This window comes from Periophthalmus magnuspinnatus, chromosome 21, assembly GCF_009829125.3.
Source record: "Periophthalmus magnuspinnatus isolate fPerMag1 chromosome 21, fPerMag1.2.pri, whole genome shotgun sequence".
Lineage (NCBI taxonomy): Eukaryota > Metazoa > Chordata > Actinopteri > Gobiiformes > Gobiidae > Periophthalmus > Periophthalmus magnuspinnatus.
In genome coordinates, this window is record NC_047146.1 from 16,934,095 (window position 1) to 16,948,669 (window position 14,575).

Genomic DNA, 14,575 nt, shown 5'->3' on the forward strand with positions numbered 1-14,575 from the left:
ATTGTATGAAAGAGAAATATTTTATTGAAATTTTCTAAAAATTGAAATTTTGTTGAAAATTCACCATGACCACACCCAAAGTCATATTCAAAATGTAATTGATAATCTTTAATCACACATGAGTTTAGTGGGATTTGACCAAATTTGAAGTGTTTGTGATGAAAACTGTGCATGTCGGGGCGTGTTTACTACTTGATTTTTGCCATTTTCCACGCTCCGGACGCGGTTTTAATGAGTCCCTCGCCTGGACGTTGTCCCAGGCTCAGGCCTAAATATAAAAACGTGTGTCCAGACTTTTAAGTGGTAGTGTATATATAAAAAAAAAAAATTAAAATAATCTAGGTCTAATAAATAAAACATTTTAGGTTCTCACCAATAGCATCTGAGATCTTGACGTAGGGTGAGTTGCGTGAGGGCTCGCTGATCCCGGCTGCATTCTCTGCCTTGACTCTGAAGGTGTAGTTCTTGCCCTCTGTGAGCCCTCTGACAGTGTAGGAAAGAACGGGGACCAGGAAGTCATTGCATCTCTCCCACTTGTCGTCGCCTTTCATCTGCTTCTCCAGGATGTATCCCATGATCTTAGCTCCTCCGTCGTACATGGGAGGCTTCCAGGTCAGGGTGATGGTACTGGAGGTCGGGTTGTGGGTTTCGACGTCGACTGGTGGGTCTGGGGCATCTGAGGAGACAGACCAATATGATTACAATTATTTAAATTTTAATATTTTATGTTTATGTCCTTACGCTTTTGGTCCTCAGCGATGACTGGATTCTTCAGTTCAACAAACTCTCCACCTCCAATTTTGTTGACAGCCTGAACTCTGAAGTAATACTCTCCATTGGGAATGAGGTCTTTAACATTCCAGCTAACTTTTTTCTCACCAGACATCATGTTAACATATGTTCTTCTGCCAGCTTCACGTCTCTGCAAAACAAAAAGTTTTAGTTTTCTATTTTACAATTTTATTTAAAAGACTGGTTTATTTGGAGATACCTGGAGAACATAGTGAAGGATGGGGCTACCACCATCATAATCTGGAGGATCCCAAGACACTTTACAGGAACTCTTGGTGATCTCAGAAGCGACAATCTCCTTGCAAGGGCCAGGGAGACCTTTTGAAAAGTGCAGAAGAGTTAAATAACTAGTGTTCATTATAGAGGAAATGACTCACTGAGTTTCAAGTACCAATGACTTTGACGTTGATGGTTGCGCTGGCAGCTCCAAGCTTGTTCTCCAGAGTCACTTTGTACTGTCCAGCATCTGCATGAACGCTGCTGTCAACTTCCAGGTGGCAAGCAAGGTACTCTTTTCTGTAGGGCAAATACACTTTAGTTTAGCTTTCATTTCTGAACTCATACAGTACCATGTAATAGGATTGACATTGACCTGAAGCTGAGACGCTCATCAGCCTTCAGCTCCTTGCCGTCTTTGTGCCATGTGATTTTGGGAGAAGGAACAGCTCTGAAGGGAACTGGAATGTGCAGCTTCTCTGTCTCCACGACTACCAGATCCAAAGTCTGGAACTCCAGAGTTGGGTTACCTATAAAAAAGAGAAGTATAGTTACACTGTGTTGAAACACCAATATAGTTACATATACAAAAAAGGAAGCATGGCTTACAGTCAGATTCCTTGGCAAAGACGTTCTCAGAGATGTCAGATGGCTCGCTGACTCCTGCAGCATTGATGGCTCTGACCCTCAGGATGTACTCCTTTTCAGGGACGATTCCCTCCTCCACGCGGTACTTCAGCTCCTTGACTGGACGAGAGTTCACTCTCATCCACTTCTCAGTGCCAGCCTCACACATCTCAATGTGATATCCGCTGATTGGGCAGCCACCATCCTGCTGTGGAGGCTTCCAGGCAATAGACAGGAAGTCACGGCTGGCTCCGGTCACATGCAGCTCAATAGGAGGAGATGGCACACCTGTTGAAAAAGCAGCTTATGCTTAGCATTGTAAAGTTAAAATTTGTCCAGTAAATAAAGTCTAACTCACCAGTGGGGTCTTCAATAGTCAGGATCTCGGTTGGCTCACTGGGATGTCCGGCGCCTGCCTCGTTCTCAGCACGCACCTGGAACTGCACCTCTGTGCCCTCAATAACGTCTGTCACTCTGTATTTACAGTCTGGGCCAGAGGTCTTTCCACATTTCACCCAGCGGGTTCCCAGCTTTTCCTTCTTCTCAAGGGAGTATCTGGAAAAACAAACCAGAATGCATGTAAATGTTGAAACATTAATTTTATCTGAAAAAGGAGAAAGGTTTGGTAGAGTGCATTACCTCAGAATGGGTCTTCCTCCATCATTCTTAGGCTCCTCCCACATCAGATCCACATAGCGCTTGGTCACCGCATTCACAGTGAGTCCGTATGGTGGTCCAGGAGTAGCTATAAATAAAAATATAAATATATAATATTTAAAAAAAATTGATAAAAATATAAGATGTAATATCTGTCCCCCCAAAAATGCAGTATTTTTGTAGCCATTTCTAACTTACTGAAAGTGTCTTTAGCAAGCACAGAATCTTCCATTTCACAGAACGGTCCGATACCCACAGCGTTCTCAGCAGCCACCCTGAACACGTAGAGGGAGCCCTCGTTCAGTGGGCTCACAGTGGTTTTGAGCTCCTTAACCGTGGTGTCCACAGCCTGCCAGCCCTTGCGTCTCACGTCTCTCTTCTCCACCACGTAGTTGGTAATGCGAGATCCTCCATCACGCTCAGGGGCAGTCCACTTCAGGTCAGCACTGGTACGGCTGATGTTAACCACCTCCAACCAGCGAGGAGCAGAGGGAGGATCTGAGGGAATAGGGAATGAACATTTTGAAATGTTCTTTTTATTGCAAATGTAGTTGTGTTAACATTTACATTTATGTCCCTTTTTTATTAATATTCATTGTTTTGTGTTGCACCGTACCGCTGAAGCAAGTTCCTAGTTTGTGAATTTTGTTCAGACAATGGCAATAAAAATGATTGTGTTGTGAGTGCTGGAGCTTACCATTATTATTGGTGAAGTCACCAAAAACAACAACAACATACTTGATATTGCTTTGCAATATCTCTACAAGAATTAAATAACAAGATGAAAACACAACCGAACAAAAAAATGCTTTTCTTACTCAGTCTCTCCTTGCAGAGGACAGGGTCACTGGGCTCACTGGGCTCGCTTTCTCCGGCCACGTTGACGGCCCTCACTCTGAAGGAATACTCCTGCTTCTCCATGAGCCCTTTGAGGAAGTACTCGAGCAGGTTGATGTTCTCGGCCACGCGGATCCAGTCCATGGTGCCGCTCTTCAGCATCTCAATCACGTAGCCATCGATCTTGGCTCCACCGTCATGCTCTGGTTTGGTCCACATCAGGAAGCACGACGTCTTGGCCACGTCCTTCACTGTGGGCTTACCGGGGGCCCATGGAGGATCTGGATGTGAGCAACAATGATAGTTTTGTAATCCAGCCAATAATATGTAAATTGTACTATACAATATCACAGTTAATGACTATTTTGTGTTTTTTGTAGCTCTAAACCAAAGTAATTTATATATGTTGTACCAATTGGGTCCTTGATGAGGATTGGCTCTGTCTCCTTGCTTGGCTTTCCAGTTCCAGCCAGATTCTCAGCCAGGACTCTGAACTTGTACTTCTTTCTGGTGGGCAGTCCTTTCACTCTGCAATGAGAAATTATACACATACATTATTATACAATGTAGTAATACTACTACTTACTATGGATCATACCTGGAAGACTGAGGGATTACACGGACATTATGATATAACTGAATTTTCATTTGTGGAGATTATGGATCTGAATTTAGTATTAAAGCTTCTATTGCCGATTTTTACTATCTTAAAAGCCAGAAAAACAAAGCCAGTTAATTTTAAACTGTTTTTAGAAGTCCAAATGTAGTCCTCACTTTCCTAACGCATTCTTAGCATCCTAATTATTCTCTGTGATGTGACTATAGTATAGTAAAGCTAAGAAATAGCATGCTAACAGTGCACCAGCCTTACTTCCTGATTATCTGATGATAAAAATGCTGAGATAAGTAGTTTAGATGCAGACAGTACACAGTGTGCCATTTTGACCTGTTTTTACAATATATTGGTACAGGAGCAAGACAAATTTTCCTTTATTACATGAAAAAAAATTGGGTAGAGCGCCATTAAGGTAAGGTTCACACTGACCTGTAGTTGGTGTCCTTGATAGGCAGCTTGTTGCATCTGATCCACTTGTCATGATCTGCTTCGTATCTCTCCACCCAGTAACCAGTGATGGGGCTACCTCCATCCTCATCCGGCTCATACCACGTCAAGGTCACGGAGTCCTTAGCAATGTCAGAAGCCTCCAGTTTGTAAGGGGCACCAGGAGTATCTAAAGACAACAAAAACAGTCAAATATTCCACCTCATTTATGACATTGTTAAAATTATTAGCATTCTCACCAAATGGATATCTGGCAATGATGGAGGGATGCTCAGCCGGCACACCAACTCCAAACTGGTTCTCAGCAAAGACTCTGAAGATGTACTCCTTGAACTTGACCAGTCCAACCGCCTTATATGTGGTTTGTTTCACGGTGGAGGAGAGGCGGTGCCAAATTTCACTGTCAGCAGCGCGGCGTTCCACAATGTAGTTAGTGACGCGTGAGCCGCCATCGTCTCTAGGTGGGTTCCAGGCCAAGAAGCAAGACTCGTTTGTGATCTCGGAAATGTCGAAGGCAGCAGGAGGGCCAGGTTTGTCTGAAAAAAAAGACATAGAAACAGATTTTAGAATAAAACTAATTTTTTTTTTTTGTCTTATTTTTTGTCCAAAAAGTTACACACATTTACGTCTATGGAAATGTTCTTTATATAATCTAACTAGAATAAAATACTTGGATATATTGTGTAGCCACTTTTTTTTGTTGTGTTTCTTATTATCTTTTTATGTACTGTAAAAACTAATGGCATCAAAGCATCAAGATGTCAATACATAAAGCATGCATAATGAATATTGAAATTCCAACTACCGTAGGTGACTAACTGGACTGATTGCGTTGTGTTAGTGTTCATTAACTAACAATACTTGAATGTTTGATGAATCTCCACTTTATTTATTAAGACTTTGATTTTGAGAGTTGATTCTTTGTGCTTACCAAGAATGTTGACATCAACGGTAGCTGTGGCACGTCCAGAGCTGTTGGTGGCCTCAATAATATAAGTGGAAGTGTCGTCTCTCTTGGTTTTGGCGATGGTGACTGTGGAATGTCCGGGTTTGGTATCGATAGTCACTCTATCGTCTGGTTTGAGCACCAGGTCGGCCTTGGTCCACTTCACGCGGGGCTCAGGTTTGCCGGTCACTTCAGCCGGCAGCTCAATCTTGCTACCGGCCTTAGCGGTCAGACCGGCCAGCAGTTTTGCATCCAGCTGGATCTCTGGAGGTTCTGTGGACAAACAACACACACATTTGAATTGAAAATACTTCTCTTGATTTGTGATTAGTTTGGATGTAATAGTTTAGTACTAGTTTAGGGTTGTTTCTTGATAGAGATAGAGAAAATGTATTCTTATTTCCATATATTTATTTCCATATTTACTGCCAATAAATATTTATTGCCAGTGAAAAAAGTAGTGGATTTGTTGTCTTTTGTAAAAGAAAAAGGTGAAGAGTACCGTATTTTCTGGACTATACCTCGCTCCGGAGTATAAGTCGCACCAGCGAAAAAATGCATAATAATGAAGAAAAAACATATATAAGCCTCACTGTGTCTCTCGTGTTTGTCCACAAACATGAGAGACACAAGAGTTCTTTTCACTGATGTTTACTGTGTCTTACTTCTTCATCATAGTTCACACGTAGAACTACCAAACACATAAAATGTAACATAAGCTCTGGCTCATATTACATATACACAAAATTGCAAATGAACGCATGGAAAATATACACACCACTTTGGCCTGCTAGTAAACAAACCGGTGAACCGAAAACTTTATTTTCCTTTTCAATTATTTCTTAAATAGTGTTGTGTCGGGTCAGACTTAGCATTAGCATAAAAGGCTGAACTGGAAAACAGGAAGTAGTTTTCGTGACCTTTTGTGAAACTAACTTATGATAAACTAAACATTTACAATATTGTTCAATTTGGTGGAAAACAATGAGTTTACACTTGCTAAGTACAATATCTGAACTCGTATGATGCTGGACAGTCAGTGTGACCAATGTGTTCTGAGATAAAACATTATGCTGCCAACTGAATTAACGGCAGTGCAGGTCACAACACAAGTCACAACTGCGCCCTGCACCAAGAAATGGCACACACTCACATTGTAGATATTGGGTTTTAACATCTGTGCCAAGTGCCAAAAGCGCAAAGTTGAAGAAACAGTGTCTCCAGTGCATGACTTTTACAGTGTCTCACAGTCTCAAGTGTTGTGCAATATCCACATTCAGTCACAGTCTGGAGCGTCCGCGCAGTAATTTGAAACCAAACACATAATATGAACCAAACTCCACCAAAAAACTCCTCCTCGGTCCTCATAAAAGTGTAATTCTCAAGTGAATATATCCATGTGGAGCGCGTGTGTGTAAAGATGCAGCCAAATGAGTCTGCATAAAGCGCCATAATCATCCTCCTTCGCTCAGGAAACCACAGAGTGAAGTCTTAAAGTTATTAAAACAAAAGCATGTGCTGTCTTTGTTATTAATTGCCATAGGGAAAAAGCAAAAGTGAAACTTAAGCACGTCCACGTGAACTCCAGCTGGTGTGGTATAATAGCCTCATTACAATAACATAGTTATTGAATTTATGATTAGGTATGTTACGGCTCCCTTCAAAGGATGGTTCTAAATTCCATCAATTTATTGTCCCCCCCCTTAGACCAAACCCAACAGTACCATCTAGTGGTCAAACAAGTGAACTGTAACATTTATAATCAACCGTTACCTAACACATATGTAAACACATACATGAAGCATAGACAGTGAACTGAATACGTGTCTGGTATGTTAACGTAAGATATTAACAGTTAATGAGATAACTAAAGCATAAAACAAAAGCTAACAAGTTACTCTCGATCTCACTCCAAATCACAAAATTCTGCATTCTTCATCCTTGATGTCGCTTCTGAACAACAAGTAAATGAAGCACTGCTCCGGAAGTAGATGGCTGCCATACTGGTAAACGAGCCTAGAGTGCCCTCGCGCAGTTGTCAGTGTGACAATAACGAAGATGTGAAATTATATATTGAACAATTTCACATATATAATATATTTTAGGGTGGTTAGGGCCAAACGGTGAAAAAAAAAATTGGACTTATAGTCCGGAAAATATGGTACATGTGTCTAAACTCGTCAAATTAGTATTGACAGACTAGCTAATCTAAACATTTCATATTTCCAAACTCTAGCTAAAAAGGTGTGTTGCTTGAGAGTACCTTTAGGATCAACAGCCTGGATCTCGTCTGTGGCCTTGCAGGGTTGGCTGGCTTCCCAGTCTGTTGAGGGCGCGCACTCTGTAGGCATACCACTGTCCCTCAGTGAGGCCAGTCACCTGGCATTTAAGCTCCGGGACCATGTCTCCGCAGGGCTCCCACTTATCTGTTCCTCTCTGGCACCGGTCCACATTGTAACCACGGATACCACTGCCACCATCATATTTAGGAGGCTCCCAGGTCAGGAAGATGCCACTGGCTGACTTGTCTCTCCACCTGAGGTTCTCTGGTGGGTCTGGCACAGCTATGGAAGCACAAAATTAATATGGTTAGAAAATGTAACTATATAATCCTTGTGACAAATAATAAAATCAAATCTATTTGCTGTGTCATGGGACTTACTGGCTGGAGATGACACATTGATAGGCTCGTCAATGTAAGCAGGCTCTCCTGGGCCACACTTATTGCAGGCAGTCACTCTGAATAAATATTCCTTTCCTTCGACCACATCGGTAACTGTAAACTCCTGATCTTGGATTCCTGCCGCCACCTGTTGAATTCAAGCAAAGATAAGATATAGACCCACAGTTATAACACAAATATCATACACATGTATGACAATCAGGGGAAAAACACTGAGTTTGGTCTGGGGGGGCAATGAATGCAAATACACATTGCGGGGAGTGGGATTGTGACGTATTATTATTATTATTATTAGGGTAAATAGCAAAAGACGAAGTTAAAATCTTGTCAACTGGACATATCGTTGTAGAGTGAAGACGTTTCACTGCTCATCCAAGCCACTTCTTCAGTTCTCAGTTAGGGGAATATGCTACTTTATAATTTGTTTTTACTTTTTTAACATGTGTTATAGCCTATTAATTAAAAAGTATAGACTTTTTGTTCATCTGACCCTAACAACTAGAATTAAAATTACAGTCACTTGAAACAAGAATTACGAATGCTTCGCCTATTAATATAGATATTGATTTTCAAGTAGGTCTATGGTTTGCATGGCAGTTTATAAGCCCTGGGGCAATTCCTTAACAAATCGACTGCATTTGGCTCAGGCTTCTGCTCCCCACAAACTCCTCAGCCAGTCGCACCAAGTTTTGAGATAAAGCGAGACCAAGAACACATAGAGCGCACTGGCAAGCAGCTAAATCCACCTGTACATGCTATTTATTATCGGAGCACATACATATGTGTGCTACTATTTGGACTCATATTGCTGTGTTGGAGCTGCAAGGATAAAACCAAGCTTCTTGAATTGTGCATGGAACAGTGCTGTTAACTTTTGAACAGAGAGCAAGTGTTATGTGGTGGTGGAGAGAGCATCGTCTCAGTGCAAGTAAAACTGTTGCCTACCTGCTCAAACCCATGGCCTCGCCCTCTCTTCCTCACCCAGCTTCACTCTCTCCCTTATTTTTTTGGGGATCAACAGCTAAAACACCTATTTTTAAATCACATCTTGGGTTGTGTAAAAGCCAGAAACACAGATGTAAGGGACAACAGTTGGAGAGTTAAAGCAGTGGCCCTGTAGCTGGTTACCTGAATCTACCTCACTTATGGACTACACCAAGTAGTGAACCAAGAGAATTTTTAATGAAGACATAAAATAGGATTATTTTATTGAAATAAAAGACATGGAGAACATATATTTTTCTATTTACATGCAATTACTAGTCAGTGAGAAGATAAGAAGGGTATACTGTTAAGCAAAGCGGCAACAGTCTCAACAACAACCTACCTTGACCCAGGTCTTGCGGGACACCTCGCGTTTCTCCACCTGGTATCCTGTCAGTGGGCTGCCTCCATCGTGCTCAGGGGTCTCCCAGCTCAGGTGCACATGCTGGCGTGTTACCTCCAAGACCTTGAAGTCTTTGGGTGCACTGGGAGCAGCTATAAAATAGATTCATAAGATGAATGATATGCTAAATTATATTATATTATTATTCTAGCTCAATTTAGTTGGAAATAAGACAATTTAAACTAATCATACAAATATATAGGTTTATCTAATCAATTCTCATTTCAAATAACCTAAATTACACTTTAACCTACCAATAACATTGACTTCGATTTCTCCTGAAGCGGTAGCAACATCATTTTCCAGAGTCAGAGAGTAGGTGCCTTTGTCAGGGCGGACACTCGGGGTAACAACCAGCTCTACAAAGGTGGACTTGGTTGTCGTGGTGACACGCTCATCCTCTGGGGTCATCAACTTCTCGCCAAAGGTCCATTTGGCAACAGGAATGGGGTATCCAGTGATGGGGACTCTGATGGTCAGAGGCTGAGGAACAATCACCTCCAGGCCGTTTTTGAAAGCGCTAAGGTCAAAGGTTGGGGCAACTAAAGAGATGATATTAATAAAATTAAATAGAAATTAAAAATAAAAACATGAAATTATGTGTAGTGATCATAAACTTACAGTGCGGGTCATCAGCCAGCAGAGGTCCAATAGTGTTGGATGGGTCAGAAATTCCAGCAGCATTTTCAGCCATCACTCTGTAGTGATACTTAGTTCCGTATTTCAGGCCAGACACCTTTAGAAACAACAGACTATAAGTCCCAACTCAAAATGTACACAAAATATGACTTAAACAAAATTAAAAACATCTTCTTTGTACTGGTTTAGAAGTGTATTGTACCTTGTAGAAGAGGTCAGGGCAGAGGCGTGCATTGCAGCGCAGCCATTTGTCAGTGCCATCTTCACAGCGTTCGATGATGTATCCAGTGATCATGCTGCCTCCGGTTCTCAGAGGAGTCTCCCAGGTCAGCTGCACAGAGCTCTTGTTCTGCTCATGAGGAGTCAGGTTCTGTGGAGGGCTGGGACGCTCTGCAAGGTGGAAATGTTTAAATTAGAAAATGTTGTAAAATGGAAAATTATACTTTACAGTTGTGAGTGTTACTTTTCAGCCAAAAAATAAAAACATGTTTTTTTTTCATTTTGGTTGTGTTTATTATATTTTGGTTGTGTTTATTATATTGAAAAACTTAAAAACCTAAGTCCTTAGTCCTTAGTCTGAGTGGGCTTGCATCTCCACAAACCTGACCTGACTTATTCGGCCCGTGGTAGGGCCTCCTCCTACTTGCGCTTGTTGTTATAGCATTGCATAGCCAAACCAAAGTATGGTTTTAACTTTCTATTTCCGTGGAATCATGAGGGTGATGTGCCACCTCCAGAAAGTTACATACTGTGTATACTGTGATAATGTCCTTTTTAGTTGAAAACCCTATAAATTTTTAAAACAAAAGTTGAACCCCATGAGTCTGAAGCAAGGTCCCTGATCCAGCTATATTATCCTTTCAAACAACAACATTTACAGATTATCCAGATATTTTTACCTGCCTAAATGAAATACTAGATGACTGTAATATATATGATGTCAATTGAGAAACAGATATATATATATATATATCATACCAATTGGATCCATAATCTTGACGGGCTGAGAAGCAGCACTGGGCTTCCCGACACCAGCCTTGTTCTTGGCCTTGACTCTGAAAATGTACTCCTTGTTTTCAATCACGTCGTTGATGATGGCACTGAGCTCGTCGGCCTTGGTGACCTGGACCGGAGACCATTTCATGGAGGTCCTGTCTCTCAGCTCGATGATGTAAGAGGTGATTGGAGAGCCACCGTCGGACACAGGGGGCTCCCAGCCGACAGTGCAGCCAAACTTGCTCACGTTTCCAACAATGACATTCAGAGGAGCCTCAGGAACGTCTGAAATATAAAAATGATATGCTCAAAAACTGTTTGCTGTATAAGGACTAATTAGATGATGTTCATCATTTACTAGTACTCATTGTACTTTTTGTTACTGTTTACAAAAAATACATGAACAATACTTATTTTTATTTGATGTTATGTTGTTGTTGTTGTTATTATCTATACATTTTATAACCGTATTAAATTATAGATGCCACAATAAAATGTTAAATTGTAAAATATACATACACATTTTAGGGGTAACACTGTTAAGATTTAAGGTTAAATGTTTGCATTAAATATCAGCGTTACTGAAAATTAAGGATAATTTGTTATTTTGTTGTTACATATGTATATTATATGTGTGGTATTCCATTTCTTTTCACAATTTTAAAATCACAAACATCTCATTTTTGACCCTTACCAAACTTGTTCTTGGCCTGCACCGGTTTGTCAGTCTCGACGAGAGGTCCGCTACCTACACGGTTCCTGGCGCAGACTCTGAACAGATACATGGAGTCCTTCTGGAGCCCAGTGACTGTGTGCTCGGGGCTCTCTGCGTGGTCCGTGGCCAGGGTCCAGGTCTTACGTTTCACGTCACGTCTCTCCACGATGTAGGAAATGACTTTGCTTCCTCCGTCGCTCTCGGGCTCCTCCCAGGCCAGGCTCACCTCACCGTCAGCTGTGTCCATAACCTGCAGGTTCTTCACTGGTCCAGGCACATCTAGGTAGAGGGAGCAGAGGGATGTTGAAAGTAAAAAGAATGACATCTCAATTTTTTCCCCCAACTGGTTTAAAGTTTTAAATCTAAAATTGACTGTGATAAAAAACAAAAAAAAACAAACCTCAAGGACTCACTGCATTACAAAAAAAAATAAAAAAATCTGCATTTTAACAATGTTCATTTTAGCTTAATCCCATTTGTATTATATAGTATTGGCCTATAGAATCTTGTGATGTCAAACTGAAACTCAGCAACTGCATATTTTATGTGTATTTTGTTGTCATTAACAGAAAAACTGAAAAGTTAATACTTTTTTTCAGAGGAAGGCATCTTTTTCATATATTTCAAACAAAAAAAAATAACTAACCTAAATTGGCACATTTTCGCACTCAATTGCATGGATTTAATTTTTATTTATTTTATTATTTTGTTATTATTATTAATTTTTGTTTGCTTGTCTAGTTTTTAATGTATATTTTGTATGCACACTGCCTGGCCAAACAAAAAAGGTCACATACTCTAATATTTTGCTGGACCGCCTTTAGCTTTGATTACAGCACTCATTCACTGTGGCATTGTTTCGTTAAGATTTTGCAATGTAACGCAATTTATTAAAATCCAGTGTTGCATTAATTTTTCACCAAGAACTTGCATTGATGATGGTCTGACACATTTGACACTGCACAAAGCCTCCTCCAGCACATCCCAAAGATTCTCAATGGGGTTAAGGTCTGGACTCTGTGGTGGACAATCCATGTGTGAAAATGATGTCTCATGCTCCTGAACCACTCTTTCACAATTTGAGCCCGATGAATCCTGACATTGTCATCTTGGACTATGCCCATGCCATCAGGGAAGAAAAAATCCATTGATGGAACAACCTGGTCATTCAGTATATTCAGGTGTCAGCTGACCTCATTCTTTGAGCACAGACTGTTGCTGAACCTAGACCTGACCAACTGCAGCAACCCCAACATATTTGTTTAGATAAATCCAGGTGGCGACTTTTTTTTGTCCCAGCAGTGTATACTGGTTGGAAATGTATGCGTGATATTTTCAATTATGACATGTTACACATCTGGAGATTTAATAGTACTAAACAATACATTACTAATCACAAAAAATGCATTATTGTCAGTCCTGTCTCCTCACCAATGACATCCAAGTTGATGAAGGCCTCTCCCTCGCCGTGCTTGTTCTTGATGGTGATTTTGTAGCGCCCCTGGTCGGACTTCTTGGGGTCCTTCAGGCGGTACTCAGTGCGGTCAAAGGAGGTGAAGATGTTGTCTTTGGCCAGGCTCAGGTTGTTGTACACCCAGTCAGCCTCAGCCTGAGGGTAGGCGCTGTAGGGCACTGCCATGACGATGGGCTTACCGGCATCTGTCACATAGCTCTGGTCTGTGGTCTTGATCTGAGGCACAGCTGGAACACAGATCATTACAGAATTAACTGTGACATCACAAGATTATGCTTTGTTTGATGGGCAGGTAGTCAAACAATTATTTCAAACAGATTTTTAATCAAATAAAGGTAAAACTATGGCGACAGAAGGCTTCTAAATAAAGAATATTTGTGAATAGAGTTTATTGCAAAAGACAAAGGTTTAAATCATCTTTTCGTCTTCGTCTTTTGCTATGGATCAGACCTGGATGACTGAGGGATTACACATACAATGAAGTTTAATATAAAGTGTACAAGTCAATTAACCAACCATGTAAAACATGTAAGCACAAATTAACACAAAAAAATCTTGTTAGGTTTTACTCATTCACCCTCTATTCAATTCAATTCATTTATTTTTGTAACGCCCAAAATCACAACAACAGTTGTCTCGAAGGGCATCTACACTACCCTCTACACTATTTACTCCAAGCAATTCAAGTGACTGCATTATATCTACAGTAATGACCACAAGTGAGGGAATTTCTTGCATTAAACTACACATTGTGGTTGACTACACAGCTTCTGGTTATCATGTATAATTTCTACACAATTCCTTACCTGCCAGTTCCAGCTTGGCCTTGGCGTCCTTGTCCTTAACCATGACTCTGTACTCTCCCTGGTCGCGGGGTCGGATCTCGCACACCTGCAACCTGTGGACTTTGCCTTCGCTCATCATCTGGTACTTGTCTCCTTGCACCACCGTCATGTTGTTCCTCAGCCACTTCACCTCCACTCTGTCCTTGTTGAGCTCCACCTCGAACACGACATCTGAACCTGGCGGCTCGAAAACATCCTGAGGAGGTCGGATGATTTCCACAGGGGTTTCTGCAGCACAAAAAATATTTTGTTAGATGTTATTCCTGAGATAAATTTCATGCATTTGAAAGTGGAATTTACCTTCTACAAACAGCCTGGCTCGGGATCGCTTCTCATCCACACCACAGGCATATTCACATTCATCATCAGGTCGGCACTCCTTGATGCGAAGAGTGGCAATTTTGCCCTCTTTTTCAAATGTATATCTGTTGAAAGAATTACTTTATAATATTTCAAAATCAGAGTTTATATTATTATTCATTATGTTGTATCATAATGCCAAAGCAAGTTCCTAGTTTGTGAATTTTGTTTACTGACAATGACAATAAAACTCTGAAAAACATATCAACTTATTTTCTTAAAATTATGAGGTACAAACTGACATTTTTATTCAAATTGAATTATTCACATATTCATGATTCTGTATACTTTCTTAAAATATTCTGGTACATGTTATAGATTTTTATGAGCAAACACCC

At 40.8% G+C, this 14,575-nt stretch overlaps 1 protein-coding gene across 1 annotated transcript in view; it reads right to left on the reverse strand.

The window, feature by feature from the left end:
- ttn.2 (titin, tandem duplicate 2) overlaps positions 1-14,575 on the reverse strand; it is a 191,715-nt gene that overhangs the window by 73,139 nt on the left and 104,001 nt on the right. The window contains 26 exon segments of the mRNA XM_055230344.1: positions 374-676; positions 742-922; positions 992-1,110; positions 1,184-1,308; positions 1,385-1,538; positions 1,618-1,923; positions 1,994-2,190; positions 2,275-2,380; positions 2,491-2,790; positions 3,111-3,410; positions 3,542-3,657; positions 4,175-4,361; positions 4,432-4,728; positions 5,124-5,411; positions 7,402-7,453; positions 7,455-7,702; positions 7,801-7,948; positions 9,149-9,300; positions 9,463-9,750; positions 9,830-9,944; positions 10,050-10,237; positions 10,826-11,128; positions 11,538-11,837; positions 12,990-13,259; positions 13,839-14,105; positions 14,178-14,302. Coding sequence (XP_055086319.1) covers positions 374-676; positions 742-922; positions 992-1,110; positions 1,184-1,308; positions 1,385-1,538; positions 1,618-1,923; positions 1,994-2,190; positions 2,275-2,380; positions 2,491-2,790; positions 3,111-3,410; positions 3,542-3,657; positions 4,175-4,361; positions 4,432-4,728; positions 5,124-5,411; positions 7,402-7,453; positions 7,455-7,702; positions 7,801-7,948; positions 9,149-9,300; positions 9,463-9,750; positions 9,830-9,944; positions 10,050-10,237; positions 10,826-11,128; positions 11,538-11,837; positions 12,990-13,259; positions 13,839-14,105; positions 14,178-14,302 — 5,435 coding nt within the window.